This window comes from Pantherophis guttatus, chromosome 7 (genome assembly GCF_059756535.1).
Source record: "Pantherophis guttatus breed Tessera chromosome 7, ASM5975653v1, whole genome shotgun sequence".
Taxonomy (NCBI): domain Eukaryota; kingdom Metazoa; phylum Chordata; class Lepidosauria; order Squamata; family Colubridae; genus Pantherophis; species Pantherophis guttatus.
The window spans coordinates 10,944,563-10,967,069 of NC_142069.1; the positions used below are offsets into that span (position 1 = coordinate 10,944,563).

General features: G+C 41.9%; 1 protein-coding gene across 2 annotated transcripts in view; it reads right to left on the bottom strand.

Annotated features, from left to right (window-relative positions):
- Positions 1-375: 375 nt before the first annotated feature.
- BCAT1 (branched chain amino acid transaminase 1) overlaps positions 376-22,507 on the bottom strand; it is a 71,118-nt gene continuing 48,986 nt past the window's right edge. Inside the window, exons 6-11 of one of the 2 annotated variants that reach the window (XM_034442604.3) lie at positions 19,156-19,319; positions 17,746-17,888; positions 16,801-16,886; positions 13,392-13,532; positions 11,093-11,167; positions 376-6,817 (exon numbers count right to left, since the gene is read on the bottom strand). In XM_034442604.3, coding sequence (XP_034298495.1) covers positions 6,776-6,817; positions 11,093-11,167; positions 13,392-13,532; positions 16,801-16,886; positions 17,746-17,888; positions 19,156-19,319 — 651 coding nt within the window. In that variant the 3' untranslated portion in view covers positions 376-6,775. The remainder of the gene's footprint in view (positions 6,818-11,092; positions 11,168-13,391; positions 13,533-16,800; positions 16,887-17,745; positions 17,889-19,155; positions 19,320-22,507) is intronic. The other variant, XM_034442603.3, reaches the window with a different exon arrangement.

The following is a 22,507-nucleotide window of genomic DNA, read 5'->3' on the forward strand; positions in this document are numbered from 1 at the left end:
CTCAACTCAAAGTTACTTTCTTCTGATTGTACAGCAGAATTTTTAGATTCTTTTTCTATTTTCTATTCCATTTTTCATTAAAAATAGCTAAAGGGTCTGAAAAATACTTAGGGGTCCAAAAATATCTGAGCAGAGCCGGTACAAAAAGAGTCTATTTGCATTGTGAAAGTTTGAAGGAATTTAAGCACCTATTTCATCTCTTTAAAATCTTGAAAGCCTTGTAAGAGATTTGCCTCTGAAATTTATTGCTGGTTTTTAAATGCAGATGAGTGCAAGTTACTTCACTTAACGACACTCCCGTGAGCTCTTTTTCTGGCTGGCGCAAACTTTTTTTTTTTTTTTTGCAAAGATTGAAAACAAAGATGACAACAACGGTCTACTTTTTAATTTTATTTTTTTCATTGGATTGTCACGCAATATCAAAATACCCTTGCTGGTCTGAGTAACTTCCTGTACATTTAAGAAAAGACCTTTTAAAAACCAGCCCCTTTAGCAATTACAGGCTGAAAGACAAACAAAACACACCTCATTTAGGGTGGATCCATTTTTGTAGAGGGTCTCAAGGACACAACAGTACATTCCATTTTAAGCTCTATGGCCACGGAGCAACAGAGGTAAACCATGCATGTTTGCAACAAGAGATACACAAAATGCTTTGAATTAGAAATTATCCCATTGCAAGTGGGCCATTAGTGGGTTTGAACATTTTGTGTGAGCTGAATGCTTTGGTGGGGAAGAGAGAGAAAGGGAGAACATTCCTAGGATTCTGAGTGTTTCATTTTTGCTTCCTGCAGGTTGCAATTTCCGAAATCCAATACTGAGAAGACAGGGAACATTTGTAGATGAAGGTTCTCAGTCACCCAAGGATGGAGGTTCTCAGTCATAGTTGTCTCAATGGTGCTTTTTCAAAAGGCAACTGGATCAGTAGTGGATTTCAATTTAGTTTGCTACCGGTTTGCTCCGATCCGGGACGAACCTGTAGCAATCCACCACTGAACTGGATGTTTTTTTTTTCTCGAGGAATAAGAAGAAAATGTTAGAAAGTGAGTATAGATAATAAACAGGATAAAGACAAGAACTTTGAGATGAATATGTTGTAGTATATTAAAATTAAATGAAAGAAGGAAAGATAAATATATATTTTAAGAAATAATGGTAAACTTTGCAGATGATAGCACAAATGTTATACTCAGATGATACATGGATTGATTAAAAAATGTACAGGAATGCTAGAGGAATAATAGTAAAGTAAAAAATGAAATTGGAAATGAAGACGTATGTAAATAAAAATCGGGTCTGCTCGAATACCATCTCAGATTGAATTAAAAAAGGAAACAACAAAGGAATGGAAAAGAGGGGAGGAGTAGAGAGGGAAAAGTAGGGGAGTTGGGAGATGAGAAGAAGAGAAAAGAAGAATGGGAAAAGGAGAGGAAGAAGGAAGGGGAAAGAAGAGCAGGAGAGAGGGTAAGAAGGGGAGGAAGAAGAGAGGAGAGGGGAAAGAGGAAAGGAAGTAGGAAAGGAAAGGAGAGGAGGAATGAGGAAAGAAGAAAGAAAGGAGGAGAAAGAAGGGAAGGGAAAAAGGAAAGGCTGTAGTAAAACAAAAGAAGGAAATGGTAAAAGAGCAGACCCGAACAAATAATTAATTAATTACCTAATGGAAGTTGAAGAAGAAGATGAACGAACAATGGATAAGGATGGATAAAAGACTGTAGATTTAAACATGTTGATGAAAAATAAAAATTAAAAACTTTTTTCAAAAAAAAAGAAGAAGAAGAAAATGTTTCGCTTCTCATCCAAGAAGCTTCATCACATTCAGAACGGATGAAGCTTCTTGGATGAGAAGCGAAACGTTTTCTTCTTCCTCCTCAAGAAAAAAAAAAAAACCATCCCGTTGCCTTTTGAAAAACCACCTTTGAGACAAGGAACATTGACACCAGAATGGGACAACTCGCTGTGGCCAACTCGTCGCGGCCATCTCACCGCCGCCAACTTGCTGTCGGACAACTTGCCCCACGACAATAACTCGCCGCGGGACAATCGAACAATTCAATTGAATTATTTAAAATAAATTTTAAAAAGATTTTAATTTTTGTCATTCGCGTTTCATTTTGTGCCTCCTTTTGCATCCTTCCTTTCATGATTCTTTTCCACCATTTCTTGATCTTAGTGTAACCCTTGTCCTAAGGCAAGTTCTCCTGCAAAAAGTTGGCCATGGCGAGTTCGATATGGCAAACTGTCATAGATCCCATTTGAATGACAGGTCAATTTGCAAACAGGCACTCCCTGGAGACAAGTAGCAATAGCACTTAGACTTATATACCAATTCACAGTGGTTTACAGCCCTCTCTAAGCGGTTTACAGAGTCAGCATATTGTCCCCAACAATCTGGGTCCTCATTTTACCGACCTCTGAAGGATGGAAGGCTGAGTCAACCTTGAGTCTGGTGAGATTCGAACTGTCAAATTGCCGGCAGCCAGCAGGCAGCAGAAGTAGCCTGCAGTACTGCATTTTAACCACTCTGCCACCACAAAGTGTTTAAGAACACTTCAAGTGGTTTTCAGGAATGGTGAACGCCATCACACCCTAAGCAGGAAGAACATTTCCTTTCGTGTCCTTGTCAAGGGAGAACCTTTAAGCAGACAGAGTTGCTAAAGAAAATACATCTTGTTGAGGGCTGTATGCTCAGTGGCACATGCAAGGATGACCTGGGAACCCAACCCCCGACTGCAGTTAAGAGATACACCCCAACGGAGGAGAAAAACAAAACCAGTTATTTTCCTGTTTGCTCCTTTTTCTTGGAATCCCCCTTCTTTCCATCTGGTTTACTCACTTGACGCGGCAAGTAACTAGGGGAGGAAAATTGCAGGAAGGAAATGGGGGTGGATGGGAGTTAAGTGCTCACCTTCCTGCTTAAGGACAACTCACCACAGCCAATTTGCCATGGTCATCTTACCATGGCCAACTCGCTGCAGCCATCTCACTGCCGCCATCTTGCCATGGCCATCTCACCATGCAGCATTGTCTCGCTATGGGACAATTCCAGTGGTGAAATTCAATTTTTTTTTTTACTACCGGTTCTGTGGGCATGGCTTGGTGGGCATTGTGTGGTTTGGTGGGTATGGCAGGGGAAGGATACTGCAAAATCTCCATTCCCTCCCCACTCCAGGGGAAGGATATTGCAAAATCTCCATTCCCACCCCACTCCAGGGGAAGGATATTGCAAAATCTCCATTCCCACCCCACTCTGGGGCCAGCCCGAGGTGGTATTTGCCAGTTCTCCGAACTACTCAAAATTTCCACTATCGGTTCTCCAGAATCTGTCAGAACCTGCTGAATAGCACCCCTGGACAATTCACCATGGCCAACTCACCATGGGACAACTTTTTCTTCAGCACTATTCTCATTGACAAAAATGGAAATCATGTCAAAGAAACAGTGGCAGATAACATTTATCACATTGAGTTATCCCACATGGATTGTCCCGCGGTGAGTTATTCCGCAGCAAGTTGGCCATAGTGGGTGTTCCGTGGTGAGATGGCCATGCCAGGTTGGCCACAAACGAGATGACCATGGCATTAGTCACTGCGAGTTGTCCTAGATCCCCCTGGTTATCCTCTTGACAGGGAAACAGAAGCAACCAGTCTTTTCAAATCCTGTCTCAGCCAAACATACATAGTTTTGGTCTCAGCAAGTCAAACTCTCAACGTGGACACACACTCTTCGTCAAAAGGCACTCTTCTATTACGATGGTCCTGCTCCAGTAGTAGCTTTTTACTCAAGATCAGAACTGTGAGCCTCCCAATTAGCAATGTGGCCAACAATAGACAAAAGAAAAGGAAAGCAAAACTCTGCACATCACCAATGATAGCTAGCAGTAACTGGAACAGAACCCAACAAGGGTAGCAGCACAATACAAATTCAACTGGCAAGAAGAAGATACGGAGGGTGTTACATCTACCATCATTGGGAAACAGCTTGTGCTTATTGTGTCTATTTCAATGCTCCTCAATCTGGGCAACTTTAAGATGTGTAGACTTCCAACTCCCAGAATTCTACAGTCAGCATAGTTGGCTGGGGAATACTGGAGTTGAAGTCTACACATCTTCAAGCCCCCAGGTAGAGAAGTAGTAATCTGTTCTTAGACCATCCTTACCCCATCCTGGTGGCCTTGAATTGTAGGAACTCCAATTCTGAGAATTCCTATTGGTTGAGAAACCTTGGACTGGGAATCTCAGCCCACCTGGAAGAACCACCCTGGAGAAAACTGTTCTAAACAGAACTCCATCCAGCATCATCAGCTTCAACTGGTCTTCAATAAAAGGATAACGTTTTAAGGGTATGAAATCTTTCTGGAAGGCCTTTGCTGATTAATGCACCGTGAAGTCATACAATACAGAAAGTTTTGCTTTGCGCTAAGGTGGTTCTGGGAAACGTTACCGCAACATGGGATATTATAACTAAAGAGTATTGGATCAAAATGTAAAGAATCCATATTAACAGATTTTAAGATCCACTTAAAATGTTCTAGAAAGAACATTTGACATGATGCTGTTGAACGTGTCTCCTTATTTTGGCACATGGTGGGACATGATGAGAGTGAACGAATACCCTTGGGTATTAAAATGCTTTTGCGTATGCATAAGGAAGTAGGCTACAACAGGCCTTCTCCTTATGGTCACAGCCAGACAACTGTGTGGAATGCGTGCAAAATCATCTCCTCACTACTATGACCTGCATCTTGAGTTGGTAAAGTCTTGTCACATCCTTTCCCCTAAAAATTTTAGGTGCCTATGAGGTCACAGGGGAACAAAAGTTGGGTATAGTCTCAGCCTTCATCAATCACTAAGTAGAGGTAGGTTCAAGGTGCAAGAAGCAGAGTTAGAATTTTCCCAAATCATGACCTTCTCTCTTTATGAGGGGTGTGTGTGAACTTTATTAGTCCCTGTGAGTGTCCTAGCAAAAAGAAAGCCCAGTGCCTTGATTATCTTGCCAGTTAACTCAAGAAATATTTGGTCCAAGAAATGTGAGTATGTGCCGAACACTTTTGTATGTAACTTCTTTGGCAAGAGATGTCTTAAAGCTCAGATGCCTTCAAGCTCAGACTCAAAAGGCACTAAGCCAAGACCTCAAAACTGTCTTTAGTAGATGACCATAATATTCAGAAAAGGGAAATTTTAAAATTAACCAAAGCAATATGTTTCAGAGTGGTTTGCTTCCTCCAGACCAATGATTCTCAACCTGTGGTCTGTAGACCTCTGGGGGGAGGTCAGGATGTCATGGGGGGGGGGGGTTCCACGAATGAAAAAAATGTTATGATTTAAATCTTGAGTTAAGTCTTGGGGGTTCATGGCTATGGTCCATGGCCACAAAAGGTATTTAAAGGGAGCCCTTGGTAAAGAAAAGGTTGAGAACTATTGCTCCAGACAATTATTTTATAATTTGATCTAGTTTTGTGGATCTTGTGGGAGTCTAGTGGAAACAAAAAGAAAAAGAAAAGGAAGATCAAAGTAGATCTTGTAAGTTTAGGGTTGATTTAGAGGCCTTCCCATATCTCAAGCTACTTCAGTAACATCTCGTTTAATCTAATTTGATACAGTAGATTATTAAAGCTTATTCAGAGAATCAGGAATCTTTTCTAATACATCTGATCATTGTGGTGTTGTGATTTCAAGACTGCGTGGAGGGAAGGGTGAGATTTTAAAGTCAATGTCTCCAAGAAAAGCTGAGACAATTGAAGGATGGTAGAAGCCACAAAGAACTTTTCTTTCTAAAGGATTTCAAGCATGGTGGATTGGGCCATAATCTGATATCTGGCAAATCTCTAAAACCTGCCTTATTTAAAATGTTATGGATGGCTATGCCATCAACCAACGTATTCTGTATTCAAACAACTTACTTTACAGAAATTTTCCATAGTTTGGCAATGGTAGAAGTCACTTACTAATGAGAGGGAAAAAAATTCCTCTAGACATCAGAGAAATCAGTTCCCCAATTTGAGAATTATCATCTGTGAGATGTGATTCTAGTCGGTGATCAAAAACTGGGATTCTTTGAAGTCCTGTAAATTAGAACAATTGTCCTAAAGATGGAAAAATCAAGAGATGGCGAAATATTTACTGCATTTACTATATCTACCTGTCTTACGAAAATTAAACCTTTCATTTTCTAAGGTTGCAGACGAGAAAGGAGATGGTGAAAAGTTTACTCTCAATCATTTGGTAATTGAGGTGACTATTTGGTGACTATTTGGTAAAATAGTCACGTAATAATCTGGTTAAAAAGTGACGCGTAAGACCAAGAGTATTTGGCTTGCAATGAAGAGCAGTTGAAGAACTTCTAAACACAGTTGTCCACTGTACCAAGGATATAAGGGACACCAAGGGTTGTGTTAGGAGCGTCTCTACTGTTGACATCTAGCACCTCCACCAGAAGACAGATTTCTAGTCTAGACCAAAATCACAGAAGAAAAAATGTGCTCACTAGGGCTACCATACCCGGGCCTGCAAAAATCTGTTTGACCACAACGTAGCAGCAAAGAGATGTGGAAAGGAAGCTTTTCCCTGCTATTTCGTGATCAACTTGATGTTTGCAGCCTGGAAATGATAGCCCTAAGTTTCATTTCCTGGCATGTGGACCCAACTCCCCAGCTCAGGATTAAAGTGATAATACACAGACTACTCTACACAGAGCTACAGTAAAACTGGTCATCATTCAGGTGGTAGTTAGAACACTTGGTTGTGCTTGCAGAAGGCTGAAATGTTCTCATCCCTCACATTCATGAGACCACAATTGTCCAGTCGCTGTCTTCTCTTCCATACTGAAACACAAACAAAGGGTGTTAGGAGAAAGGCCATGGGGAACCATAGAGTTGCAGGTTCAAGTCTTTATTCAACCAAGAAACTCACCAGGTACCTTTTCCTTGAAAACTACCGTGTTTCCCTGAAAATAAGACTGGGTCTTATATTAATTTTTGCTCCAAAAGATGCATTAGGGCTTATTTTCTGGTTAAGTCTTATTTTGGGGGGAATACGATACTAAATGCATCCATCTGTCTGACAATCTTTTTTTTTTTTTAAATTTTTTTAAACATAACAAAACATAAAAACAACCACCATTCAATACAATCACAGCAAGTGTGTCGATCGGATAAGATTCTTTTGTGCTTAATCCCATATCCAAGATTACAAATTATTTAATTTCTCTCATTTGACAATTTTATATATCCCTTTATATTGTTATTCTCATTTAGCAATTATTTAACAAAGGCTTATCTCCCATAAAAAAACACTTCATATATTTTATCATTACCTTAATTTCATATTTCATACTTCATTTCCATGCTTTATTATCTAGCTATTGATAAAACAAATCCCATATCAAATAGTATTGTTTGTCTTCCTGTTCTCTAATTTCCAATGTCAATTTACTCATTTCAGCACATTCCATAATTTTCTTAATAACTTCATCATCAGTAGGCATTTTCTCTTTTTTCCAATTTTTAGCAAATACTATTCTAGCTGCTGTTAAAACATTCACAATTAAATATCTCAATTCTTTATTATACATTTCTGGTAAAATGCATCCATCTGGCTGACAATCTTAACTGAGGCTTATTTTGGGCGTAGGGCTTATATTACAAGCATCCTGAAAAATCATGCTAGGACTTATTTTCCAGTTGGGTCTTATTTTTGGGGAAACAGGGTATGGAGTAGGCCTCAACAGGAAGACCATTTCAGAGTTTTTGAAAAGTCTGCATATGGTTGTTTGTTAAAAATGCTGATGAAGAGATTGAGAGAGTGATGTACAGAAGAAGTACATTCCCAAAGCCCTAGAAATACATTTGGCTGCCCAAATGTTTGGATGCTCTCCCTAGGAGACTTCTAAAAGGTTCACCACATGGTAACTGAAGGGTGAAATATTAAATACATCCCTGGGGAACAGAATTCGGACAACTCACTGCAGCCAACTCACCACAGGACAACTCGCTGCGGGGCAATTCAAGAACTCAGTTTAATTATTTAAAATAGTTAGTCCCCGGAACATATTACCAACTCTGGTGGACATGTCCTAAGGCAAAAAAATATTGGGCTAAAACTAGAAGGTGGATAGAAGAGATAATTGGCTATAATGTGGACTTGAAACCAGAGACGTTTTTACTGGGGATATTGAATAGAACTTACAGTAAAGAAATTAGATATTTGATTTTGCATATAATTACAGCGGCAAGGATAGTCTACGCACAGTCCTGGAAAAGTGAAAAGACTCCAACAGAGGAAGAAACAATTAGGAAAATTCTGGACTGTGCGGAGATGGATAAATTAACAAAAGAAATAAAAGAAAAAGAAGATGCAGAATATTATCAAGTATGGAATAAGTGGTATGATTGGCTAAAGACTAGGGAAGGTAAAAGGGAATAAATGATGTGATAAATCTGTAAAATGTTGTAAATGAATAAAACTAGAAATAAAGAGACGATAAAGATAAAGACAATAAAGAATGAGAAAAATGGGGAATGTAGAAAGAAGAAAGTAAGAGGAACGAAACTGATATGTAAAAAGACACACATATGGTGTGTTGATGTTTTGTATGTTGTGTTGTGTTGTAAAATCAATAAAAATATTTTTTTAAAAAATAAAATAGTTAAAGAATTTTTTTCATTTTTTGTCATTCACATTTCATTTTGTTCCTCTTTTGGCATCCTTTCTTTAATCCTTTCTATTCCGCTATTTCTTCGATATTAGTGTAACTCTTGGCGAATTGGCTGTGGCAAGTTGGCTGTCACATGTTAACTATATTTAATTTGAAGTAAATTGTAAATGAAGCAAACCAAAAGATGTTTGTTCTGTCACTTCTACTGAGAGTGAGCCCAACATGTTGGTTAACACCTATGGTTGTGCCTTGGTTTGGAAAGAGCTGATCTTTTGCAGGCCTAGATGTGCACATGTGTCATCTCTGCTGTGGGAGCGGAATTGAATAGAATAACAGAGTTGGAAGGGACCTTGGAGGTCTTCTAGTCCAACCCCCTGCTTAGGCAGGAAACCCTACACCACTTCAGACAAATGGTTATCCAACATCTTCTTAAAAACTTCCAGTGTTGGAGCATTCACCACTTCTGGAGGCAAGTTGTTCCATTGATTCATTGTTCTCACTGTCAGGAAATTTCTCCTTAGTTCTAAGTTGCTTCTCTCCTTGATTAGTTTCCATCTGTTGCTTCTTGTCCTGCCCTCAGGTGCTTTGGAGAATAGCTTGACTCCCACTTCTTTGTGGCAGCCCCTGAGATATCGGAACACTGCTATCATGTCACCCCTAGGCCAGTGCTGGGTTGTCCACAGTTCGGACTGGTTCACAAGAAGGCCCCGCCCACCACCCCGGATGTCATCATCGGCGATCTGCGCATGCAGAGAAGCAAGGCGCGTATGCAGGCGAAGGGACTGCGCATGCGCGATCCCATTGCGAACCGGTAGTAAAGGTAAGTAGAACCCACCCCTGCACTAGGCCTTCTTTTCATCCAATTCCAAGTGCTGATTGTCACCTTCAAAGCCCTACATGGCTTGGGACCAGGTTATCTGAAGAACCATCTTTTCCCAGTCACATCTACCTGATCCATCAGAGATAGAGAATGCTACAGGTTCCCTCTCTTAAGGAAGTTCATCTAGTAGGACCAAGAAGGCCTTCTACATGGTGGCTCATACCCACGGAGATAAAATTGGCCCCTACTTAGATATTCTTTCGCAACCTGAAGACCTGGTTTTGCCAACAGATCTGGAGAGACAAGAGTGTTATGGAGTCCATCAAATGGCTCATTTGATGGCGGTTGCCAGGGGGATGGGAGCAGTTATTGCTTTTTTATTATTTTTATATTGGATTTTTATCCTTGTAAGCGTCCCGAAGTCCCTGAGAATGAGATGGGTGACCATATCAATTTTCTTAAATTAATAAACGAACTCTTCAGCCCTGTGTCTCTTAGCCTCTTAGCTGTTTCCATCACTGCTGTTTGGTTTGCTTCATTCCACCATCTACTCAAATTTGTTTTGCCAAGCAACCAATTTGAATTTTCCCTTTGCTCAGCAAGATCCAATCCTAACCCTTTTCAAAGGGGAAGTATAAACCAATGGAAACATTCTGGAGGGAATCTAGGCTAGCCCTCAATTGATCAGAAGACTTCGGAAAATTTGCACGGGGATCTAAAAGATCAATAACAGTCAGAGCATGGAGAACTACAGAGCTGGGAAATTGGCATCCTATCATGCCTTTCTTGGATACTATAGGTTTCCAGATGTAAATGATACAGGTCAATCATCATTATCAGAGTTGGAAGGGATCTTGGAGGTCTTCTAGTCCAACCCCCTGCTCAAACAGGAGACCTTAGACCATTTCAGACAAATGGATGTCCAGTCTCTTCTTAAAAGCTTCCCATGGAAGACCCACAACTTCTGAAGGCACGTTGTTCCACTGATTAATTGTTCTCACTGTCAAGAAATTTCTCCTTAATTCTAGGTTGGATCTCTCCTTGATTAATTTCCATTTATTGTTTCTTATCTTGTCTTCTGGAAAATAAGTTGACCTTCTCTTTGTGGCAGCCCTTTAGATACTGAAATACTGCTGTTATGTTGATTCAGGATTGAATCAAAGTCACCAAAGATAGGGACTATGGAATTACGTCTGCATACTACATACTCAGTTGCTAAGATGCTGAGCTTGTCGATCGAAAGGTTGGCAGTTCAGCAGTTCAAATCCCCAATGCCACGTAACGGGGTGAGCTCCCGTTACTTGTCCCAGCTTCTGCCAACCTAGGCAGTACGTAAAAGATGCAAGTAGAAAAATAGGGACCACCTTTGGTGGGAAGGTAACCACATTCCGTGCACCTTTGGGGTTCAGTCATGCTGACCATATGACCACGGAGACGTCTTCGGACAGCGCTGGCTCTTCGGCTTTGAAACGGAGATGAGCATCGCCCCCTAGAGTTGGGAATGACTAGCAGATATGTGCGAGGGGAACCTTTACCTTACTGCGTTTCTGTCAGGATATGAGGAAATAATTGAGCTACTCAACCACTTGTCTATTTCTCATAGAAAACATGTGAGATCCTTACTTGAATATCACTTAGCTGGTTCCAGAAACGGGTTGCTATTTGAGGTCCATTTTCCATGGTTGGGATTTGCAAATTCTAAAAGAAAACAAAAACTAAGTTAAAATATAAAGGTGTTCAGGAAATTGATTTCGGATGGAATTACAAAAGGCTTAGTAACAGAAAAAATAAACCAATAAATGAAAATCTTTTTTTTTCTTCTGTTCAATCTTAATTCAGTGCAAAACAAATTCTGTAGAAACGAAGCGAAGCTGACAAGAGATCGTTATTCAACTATCACACAAACATAAAATTCATTTCCAACAACATAAACTGCCAAAGACATTTTATTTGGCTGATACAAATTACATTATGGCACCTGCAAAGGAGGATAAGAAGAGAAATTATAACAGCTATGACATTATGAAATCTTTCCTCCCGAGAAGGCCTATAATTTCAGCAAGATGTTCATATCAGCAGTAAAATGGATGGACTTAAGTTACAGCTGTTGGAATAATTGAAGAACCAGTAGAGAGAGATTGTCTTGGTAAAAAAAAATCTAAGAGTCAGCAATAATTTGATGGCATATAATCAGCTACCATATTTTTCGGAGTATAAGATGCACTTTTTTCCCTCCTTAAAGAGGGTGGAAATGTTGGTGCATCTTATACACTGAATACAGCCATTTTTGGCCTCCCAAAGCCCCACCCCGCTTGTCCCATTTCTGCAAAAAATGGGCCCGTTTTTCACAAAAACAGGGTGCGCAGAGCGTTTCGGAGGCCTGCAGAGTGCTCCTGAGGGCCGGGGAAGGCAAAAATCTTTTTTTTCTTACTTACCACTTCGAAATCTTGATGCGTCTTATACACCGGTGCGTCTTATAGTCCAAAAAATACGGTAAATATCAAGCAAGGAGTCCTGGTGGCGCATTGGTTAGAATGCAGTATTGCAGGCAAACTCTGCCCACAGCCTGGGGTTTAATCCTGATGGGGCTCAAGGTTGACTCAGCCTTCCATCCTTCCGAGGTCGGTAAAATGAGTCTCAGATTGTTGGGGGGCGCAATATGCTGACATTGTAAACCACACAGAGAGTGCGGTAAAGCACTCTGGAACAGTATATAAGTCTAAGTGCTATTGCTATGTTCATTGCTACAATTGAAACGATTGGTCTATTTGACTCAAGAGCTACTGAGACTTTGCCCTGCATTCTGCATATTGTAACTTTGACAGAAATTTTACAACCTCTCTACTCAAGTCATTCCTTCCAATTTGTTCCCTCAAAATGGGATGCTTTTCTACTTTAATCTTTCTGTCAAAAAAGAATACTCTTTTCTCTAATTCAGGATTCTAAAAGGAGATTCTTTCAGAAGAATTACATCTGTATACTTTTCAGCCTTGTATTAAACTGTTGCTATAAAACGTGATCCCATCTTCTTCCTGACAAGCTGTACCAAACCATCCCTTGAAATATTTCTTATTCTTACAAATATTGTGTTTATTCCATAAACTTTATCAATTTCTGCTTCTGCATCGCCTCATCCCAATCCAAAAAAATGTGTTAATAACATTTTCTCTAATATCTTTAGCAAAGTCCTCTGAGATTATGTTAAATCTCAAGCAAAAAATTTTTCTCTCAATTCCAATAGAGCCAGATTATCTAGTTCTCTTTCCAACATTGTCTATAACTTCTGTATTACTCTCCAAAATTTCCACTGTTATTAATTTGTTTCACATCTGCAGACACTTGATAAACAGCTTTTCATCTTAATTTCTTCTTCCAGCTTCTCTTTCATCTTTACAATTTTTTAAACCCTTCTTTTTTCACAAGCTATCAATTTAGTATCTAATTAATGGTTAGTTGCCCAAACACTTTCTGAAGCAAATCTGGTGTAATTTTTCTCTCTACAGGTTGTTCTAGGGATCCTCTCCTTTCCTCAATATTTTTGCTGCTTTTCTGGTAGTTCTAATTGTTCAAAAACATCAGCTGTTTATTCTTTAAAAATGTCTTAAGGGTGTCCTTAACATTTATTATTATTATTTTTTTGATTTGTATACCGCCCTACTCCCGAAGGACTCAGGGCGGTGAACAGCCAAGCAATAAAATACATAAATACACAAAATTTAAAAACCAGATAAAATCAAATTATCTGAATGCTAAGGACATTTACTGGCCAGATAAATATAGCCTTGCAGTCCACTATCCAAATTTCAAACAATGTCTTACTAAAGAACTTACAGAGTTCGATGAGGATTTGTTATGGAGTTTATCAAGAAATTGGAATTAGCTGGTAGTAACAAATCTGAATCTCCAGAAAATTGGCTCTTACCTCTCCCAGGTAGAGTATTGTTGAAACAGGACATACAACGCAAGCTGTTCCAGCCCCAAACATCTCCTTCACCCTCTTGTCCTTCAAGGCAGTTGTGAGGTCACTCATAGTAATGTATCGCTCAGATACTTTAAATTCACCCTGAAAAAAGATAAGAAAGCAGTTCTAGAAATTATGTTTGTCAAGAGCTAAGACTCCTATTTAACTTATATGCAGAGCACATCATGAGAAAGGCAGGGCTAGATGAACCAAAAGTTGGAATTAAGATTGCCGGGAGAAATATCAACAACCTCAGATATGCAGATGATACCACTCTAATGGCAGAAAGTGAAGAGGAACTAAAGAGCCTCTTGATGTGGTTGAAGGACAAGAGTGCAAAAGTTAGCTTGCAACTCGACATTAAGAAAACTAAGATCATGGCATCCACCCTCTCAATTCCTGGCAAATAGATGGGGAAGAAATGGAGGTAGTGACAGATTTTATTTTCCTGGGCTCCAAATCTAGATAGCTTACTAAAAAGCAGAGACATCACCCTGCCAACAAAAGTCAAGGCTATGGTTTTCCCAGTTGCAATGTATGGCTGTGAAAGTTGGACCATAAGAAAGGCTGAGCACTAAAGAATTGAGGCCTTTGAACTCTGGTGCTGGAGAAGACTCCTGCGAGTCCCTTGGACTGCAAGGTGATCCAACTGGTTAGTCCTAGAGGAGATCAACCCTGACTGCTCTTTAGAAGGTCAAATCCTGAAGAGGAAACTCAAATACTTTGGCCACCTAACGAGAAGGAAGGACTCACTGGAGAAGAGCCTAATGCTGGGAAAGATTGAGGGCAAAAGAAGTAGGGATGGCAGAGAATGAGGTGGCTGGATGAAGTCATCAAAGCAGTAGGTGTGAGCTTAAATGGACTCCAGAGGATGGTAGAGGACAGGAAGGCCTGGAGGAACATTGTCCATGGGGACATGGGTCGGACACGACTTCGCAACTAACAACAACAACAACAATTGTTTACAATGTAAAGAGTTTATATTTATAAACTGTAAACCCTCTTTAATTCAGCTCTTAGAGGCTTCAAGGAGACACCCAGGTAATTTTCAATATAGCAGTTTTCAATACATCAGTTCAGTTTTTCAATATAGCAGTGATTTCTCACTGCCTTCTTCTGAGATATTTCCTCAACTTCCCAATTTAACCCAAGCACCTCTTGATGGTCACCATCAGAGTATTAACCATGTTCAACCCTGCTCAGTTTTTAAAAAAATATATAGATGCTGCCACCTAGCTGAGATAAAAGTAAAGCCAATACAAGTTGAACTTCACTTCTAGTAACTACATAGATCAGGGGTGTCAAACTGGCGGCCCGCGGGGCAGATGCGTCATGTATAGGCCATGCCCACCTCAGCTCCGTGAATGGGGAAAATGTCGTGAAATGTCACATGACAGCAACATGACACGGTGAGTTTGACACCCATGACGTAGACTAATCAGTATTGCTTTTTGGACAAATTATCAACTGGTTTCTGCCTGTTAGGGCGCACAAATAGGAAAAGCAGGTATAAGATTTAAACCTCATGACTGTTTATCTATGCATCTATCTATGCATCTGTGTGTCCGTCCGTCCATCCATCCATCCAGCCATCCTGGCTTTTTCAGTACTTATAACAGTAGCTTAAAGAGCTGTGTCTCATTAAGCTTGAATAAAACACAACAACATAGAATCATAGAATCATCTTTAGTAACTATCCTTTGCCTGATCCAACAGGCAGGGCAGAACATGGTTATGTCAATGTAGTTGCTATTAGATCATCGAATAAGGGGTACTTAAGACTGGACTATGATTTCATCATATTACAGCACATGAATAACTTCCCGAATTAATTACCAGAATACCAGATGGTGGCCTCTAACTTGAATTGTTTCAAAAGGAGATGGGACAAATTCAGGCTCATGGGTTCATCAAGAGTGATTAGTTTTGAAGATTTAATATTATCTCCGGGTGAAGGGTCACATGCCTTCAAATATCTGTTGCAAGGAAATCATGTCTGAAGACGGACAAGTACAGTTGAGGCATCTGGTTGGCTTTTCATGTTGATTATGAGCACCAATTATGAGACCCAATGCCACCTAGGCAGGGGTGGGTTCTAATTTTTTTTACTACCGGTTCTGTGGGTGTGGCTTGTTTTGTGGGCGTGGCTTGATGGTCATGTGACAATTATTTAGGATTTAGCAGAGGTACTGGTCTACCAGACTTTTAACTGCTTGCAGAGCTGTACCGATCTACTCACGTATTTTTGCAGGCACTGGTCTACCCATTTATTTTTCCAGGCACCAGTCTACTCATTTGTTTTCTTTTAACACTGATCATCTGTAGGGCGGCCCTTTGAATCCCCGCGGCAAGGGTTTAAACAGTTTTTTCCCCTCTAGCCATCAGCTGGGACTCAGGAGGCAGCAATAGATTGGGGGTGGGGCCAAATAAAAGGTAAGAATAATGCGGGGGCGGGGGGGCGGGGGGAGAACCGGTTCGGTGACATCATATCGTCACCGCTACCGGCTCGGTGGAACCGGACCGAACCGGGAGGAACCCACCACTGCATCTAGGATGGGCCTTGCCTGATCCAGAACTATCTGTCTATTCCTCTCTTTGTGTCTATGGAGATTCTCAATCATCCAGGTCATGGTTTTCTCAAAGGTGCTTTTTTCAAGAGGCAACTGGATTTTCTTTGTTTTTCCTTGAAGACGTTTTGCTTGTCGTCTAAGAAGCTTCTTCAGTTCTCAGTTCAGAAGAAGCTTCAGTTCAGAAGAAGCTTCTTGGACGAGAAGCGAAACGTCTTCAAGGAAAAACAAAGAGAGTCCAGTTGCCTTTTGAAAAAAGCACCTTTGGGATTCCTCTCTTTGCCAATCACTGAGTCAATTATTAATATATTCGTCTATATTCTGCTGATAACCAAAGCAAGAGGTTGCAAGTTAGTCTGTGAGCTGAATGGAAATTCCACTGCAAGCTGATTTAGGATTTGGAAGAAATATGGTACAGTGGTGGAATTCAAATTTTTTTACTACTGGTTCTGTGGGCGTGGCTTGGTGGGCGTGGCATGGCTTGGTGGGCGCGGTTTGGTAGGCATGGCAGGGGAAGGATACTGTAAAATCCCCATTCCCTCCCCACTCCAGGGGAAGGTTACTGCAAAATCCCCATTTCCTCCCCATCAGCTGGGACTCGGGAGGCAGGGAATAGATGGGGGCAGGGCCAGTCAGAGGTGGTATTTACTGGTTCTCAGAACTACTCATAATTTCCGCTACCGGTTTTCCAGAACTGGTCAGAACCTGCTGAATACCACCTCTGGTATGGTAGTCTATCAGAAAAATACCATTGTAGATAGCACATAGAAATGTCAGCACTATCTGAGCAGATGGCTACCTACCCACTTGCGTGCCAGATCTAAGATGCTTTGCCTCGTCACACCAGGAAGAATGATGCCATCTAGAGGTGGGGTTGCCAGCTCATCGTCTGTCAATAAAAGGCAGGACACTTGAGCATTAAAGTACAGCATTATATAATTGTATAAAAATGAGATCTAAGGTTCTGTTGTGGTCCGCCAACAGCCTGCGGAGCTGGCAGCGAAGCCGGACAGTGATGAGGCTGAGGAAGAACATGGGCCAGTCCTGGAGGCTGGGGAAGGCCCGGATGAGGGCTCTGCGTCAGAGGCAGAGATGGGGCCAGGGCCATCAGGGAGTGAGGTGCGGACTCCAGAGCCTCCAGAGACTGAAAGGAGTGAGGCAGGGGAACAGGAGGAGCCTGTTCCTAATGCACACACGAGAAGAGCTGCCAGAAGGCAAGAGCAGCTCAAGCAAAGAGGACAACTTGGGAGTAGGGCCAAGAGATGATTGGCCCCTCCCATAAGGCTTAAAACAGACCAGCAACAGGATTTGGGCTTTGCCGGAAAACAATGTTAGTAGCTTCGTCTTCTTCTTCGTCTTCGTCTTGTATTTATTTTTGTATCTGTGACTTCTGAACGTTTGCCAAGAAAGGTCTTTGGCAGTTTGCCTAATTGGACCAAGGTTTGCGATAGGACTGAGGAATTTGTGTTGGGAGGAATTTGCTTTAATTTAGTTGAACGACGCTGGGAATGAAGTAATTCTCAGCTGTTCAAATAAAGTTTGTTTGTTTTTTCATTGACTGATTTTCCTACTGCTTACTTGGGCCTGGGTCACAACAGGTTCCAGGCTCCCCGCCTCTCACATCTTTGCAAGGTGGAACCATATGTAGGATGGAAAGCTCAAGAAAAAGCCATTTATTTCCAATATAGCAGATAAGGTTAAGGGGCAGGAAGCTTCAGGTGGCAGTTCAATCAAGTCTGACCCCATACCTCCATCTTCATTTCGCCAATATAGGAAAAGATTCATCGTCCCGACTTCTGTGATTTGATGGTCATCACCATAAAGCCAGAGGACCTGCTGGCACCCCAATTCCATGGCTTCACGTTGGGCATAAATCGAAGAGCCATAATTCCTTTGGGGCACAGAGCAAAAAAGGCCATTTATATGTTTGAGAATATACCTACAAGTGAATTGCCTTCTAATATTTAACAAATATTTCCTAACCCAGTACTCCTAGATACAGGCAGGCTGTAACTGGAATAGTAGCTGGGTTTCGAGTTACGGGAGTATCTGAACCTAGCTTGTATAAGTATAAGTAAGCATAAGTATAATTTTATTTCTATACCACCCTTCTCCCGAAGGACTCAGGACGGTGTACAGCCTATTTAAAAACACAAGACAAACATCAATTTAAAATTTAAAATTATTAAATAAATTCAGCTCAATTCAAAACCCCAGAAATTTAAAATACCCCAATTTAAAATTATTATGTTGATAGCCCGGCCTGGCGGAACAACAGGGTCTTCACACAGCGAAATACCCGGAGGTCAGAGATCTTAGGTATTTCCGGGGGCAGTTCATTCCACAGGGCTGGGGCTCCCACAGAGAAGGCCCTCCCCCTGGGTGTTGCCAGCCGACATAACTTGGCCGATGGCACCCTGAGGAGACCCTCTCTGTGGGAGCGAACTGGCCGGTGGGAGGCTATTGGTGGCAGAAGTCGGTCTCGAAGTCGGGTCCTATGCCATGGAGCGCTTTAAAGGTGATGACCAACACCTTGAATCGCACCCGGAAGATCACTGGGAGCCAGTGCAGCTCGCGCAGGAGGGGTGTCACATGGGCACAATGAGTTGCGCCCATAACCACCCGCGCGGCCGCATTCTGGACCAGTTGGAGCCTCCGAGTGCTCTTCAAGGGGAGCCCCATGTAGAGAGCATTGCAATAGTCCAGCCGGCAGATGACAAGGGCGTGAGTGACCGTGCGCAAGGTGTCCCGGTCCAGAAAGGGCTGCAACTGGCGAATCAGGCGAACCCGATAAAAGGCCTCCCCGGCCATTGTCCTCCCAATGTGAATCTGATTATACTCAGAGAGACACTGCATGGATGCCATGATGTCTGTGGAGATTCTCAGTCATCCAGGCCATACTTGTCTCAAATGTGCTTTTCCAAAAGGCAACTGGGCTGTTTTTTCCTTGAGGAAGAAGAAGAAAATGTTTCGCTTCTCATCCAAGAAGCTTCATTGGTTCTGGCAAGATGGTGGGGGGCAATGGAAGGATTAGTTCTGATAGGATGGGGAGGGGTTGAAAGGATCATATTCTGGGAGTTGACGTTTACAGATTGTAAAGTTGCTATCACTTGCCCGTCCTTGTCTTAATGAGGATGGCTGCAACAAGCTTCACTTACCCTCCCAATTTGCAGTCTCCCGTCCCACCTTTCCAAGCTCGGACGAATTTTGGATCTGCCCACAAGGAGATGGGGTTGAAGGTCCCACTTGAGAAGTAGGGCCCCACAGGGCTCAGGATCACGTAAAGAATGGCCCTTGATGGCTTCTTGACTCCAAGAGATGGCTACGCAGAAGAAAGGAAGACAAATTCATTGCACTTATGGGTTCTTATCCAGTTCTTATATTAATATTCAATAAAACTGAAATGGCATAGAATGTAAAGAAAAATTGTCCCAACATTTCCTGTCATCAACCGAACCAATGGGTTAAGGAAGCAAAAAACATCCTTTGTTGTAGGTTATCAGAGCAGAGGCTAAACGCAGAAGTGTTGGACATGCTTCAGGTTCCTTCAATAAGCAAAGAGTTGGATTTAGTGGCTCAAATACATCCTTCCAACCAGGGGTGGGTTCTAAATTTTTTTACTACCGGTTCTGTGGGTGTGGCTTATTTTGTGGGTGTGGCTTGATGGTCATGTGACAATTATTTAGGATTTAGCAGAGGTACTGGTCTACCAGGCTTTTAACTGCTTGCAGAGCTGTACCAATCTACCCATTTCTTTTTGCAGGCACTGATCTACTCATGTATTTTTGCAGGCACCGGTGTACTCATTTGTTTTCTTTTAACACTGATCAGCTGTAGGGCGGCCCTTTGAAGCCCCACAGCAAGAGTTTGAACGTTTTTTTTCCCTCTAGCCATCAGCTGGGACTCAGGAGGCAGCAATAGATTGGGGGTGTGGCCTAATAAAAGGTAAGAATAATGCGGGGGTGGGGGGGTGCGGGGGGTGGGGGGACACAGGGGTGGGGGGACACGGGGGTGGGGGGACACAGGGGGTGGGGGGACACAGGGGGTGGGGGGCAGAACCGGTTCGGTGACGTCATATCGTCACTGCTACTGGCTCGGGAGATCCGGGCCGAACCGGGAGGAACCCACCACTGCTTCCAACTTCATGGGTCTATAAATCTGTGATTTTGCAACTGCAGGCATTGAGTTATGAGACAGATCTGTCAAATGGCAGTACCAGAAGTTATAGGTAGACCTTGCTTAAGGATTGCCTTGTTTAGCGACTGTTTAGAGCTACGACAGAACTGAAAAAGTAACTTTATGACCGACACACATATTTACAACTATCGCAGCAGCCCACAATCATGTGATTGCCATTTGTGCACTTCACAGCTGGCTTCCAACAAACAAAATCAACAGAGAAGCCAGCAGTGAAATTGCAAGTTGTGATCATGTGATGTCTCGCTTAATAGCCATGGGTGGTTTGTTTAATGACAAAGGGAGAAGTGAGATCATAAGTTAATTGCAGTCACATGATGTCTTACGGAACAACTACAGGTAATTAGCTTAACGACTGCAGTGGGAGTGAGGTTGTAAGTCCATTGCAGTCCTGTGATGTCTTACTTAACAATCACATTGTTTAGTGATGGAGTTGAGGATCCCAATTGTGGTTTTGAACAGAGGACTACTTGTACAATAAGTAGAACATTTCTCTTTGAGGCTCTCCTCAAAGGGACACGCACAGACTTGTCACTTAAAGCCAATGTCTATGCTCAAATAACAGGCTGCAACATATAAAAACGTCTTCTTATGATTTGATAAAGTAGCTCAGCTCACACAACCTGATAAATCAAGGGCTGGGTTATTGACAGAATGTTGAATAATAAATTATTCAGTCCCGTTTTATCCCCTTCAATATGCAATGTCAGAACCCAGACATTAAATGCGGGTTGGGACAGGGACCAGTTGCAAAGAGTTTTATGTTTTAAGGTGCAATGAAATTATTGTTTTTTATGGAAGGACATCTAACAAAGGTTTGGCCCTCACCGCTCATTTATCCTAATCCACTGACTGCCTCACGGTAGACACAGCCTGTTATGTTTAGGACAGGGGTCGGCAACCTTAAACACTCAAAGAGCCATTTGGACCCATTTCCCACAGAAAAGAAAACACCAGGAACCACAAAACCCTTCCTGTGCCTGACTATTTCCTGAGCGGCCACAAAACTAGCAAATGTAGTTTATTTATTTATTAAATTTTTATACCGCCCTTCTCCCGAAGGACTCAGGGTGGTGTACAGCCAAGATAAAAACCAACAATATAAAAGTTAAAAACAATTTAAAATTATTAAATAGTTTGGCCAATAATCTAAAATAAAATAACCCATTAAAATAATATTTTAGGCCAGCCCTGCTTGATGGAATAATAGTGTTTTAAGGGCGCGGCGAAAGGTACGAAGGTCGGGAATCTGACGAATCTCCGGGGGCAGCTCGTTCCAGAGGGCAGGTGCCCCCACAGAGAAGGCTCTCCCCCTGGGGGTCGCCAGTCGACACTGTCTAACCGACGGCACCCTGAGGAGACACTCTCTGTGGGAGCGTACTGGTCGATGGGAGGCTATCGGAGGCAGAAGGCGGTCTCGTAAGTACCCAGGTCCTATGCCATGGAGCGCTTGAGTTGAATTAAACGTTCTGTTTTCTTCTGAAACTTTTCTTTTCTTGGATTTATCCATGGTTGGCCTACCGGGGGTTAAAAAGCTCAATAAATTGTGTGCCGGCGGGTATCACACATTAGCAGCTGGGATACATATTTTGAGTGACAGGGAGTCACACCAGAGGGGTGAAAGAGCCACATATGGCTCCAGAGCTGCAGGTTGCCAACCCCTCGTTTAGGAGAAAAAGGAGGGTAAAATTTTAATGTGTGTAATGAACTGATAAAAGATTGCCACTAGGTGGAACTATTGTCAACCATAACAGTAGTAAATTCTTGGTTGTTTTTTTTTCACTTTTGCAAAGATTGCCTAGGAAAAGCAAAGCAATCCTTATTTCTTTTTATTTTCCTCTCCTGTCCCTAAGGAAACACTAGATAAATTCCCGTGGAATGAGATCTCCTAAACCTAAAGAAGGGGTCACTCACTGCCACAAGAATCTCAGTTCTACTCCAAGCAGAAGAGAAAAAAATGTTATAAAGCTTAAATAATCTTTGTGCAGGCAGTCCTCGACTTACAACCCCAATCGGGAGCAGAATTTCTGTTGCTAAACAAGCCAGTTGTTAAAAGTGAGTCGCACCCAATTTTAAGACCTTTCTTGGAACAAATGTTAAGCGAAGCACTGCATTTGTTAAATGAGTCACGTTGTTGTAAAGTGAATGTGGCTTCCTCACTGACAATACTTGTTGGAAGCCAACTGGAGAGTTCGCAAATGGCAATGGCATGACCCCCATTACACTGCAACTGTTATAAACACATGCCAGTTGCCAAGCACCTGAATTTTAATCATGTGGGCATCCTGCAGTGGACATCGATGCAAGGATTGC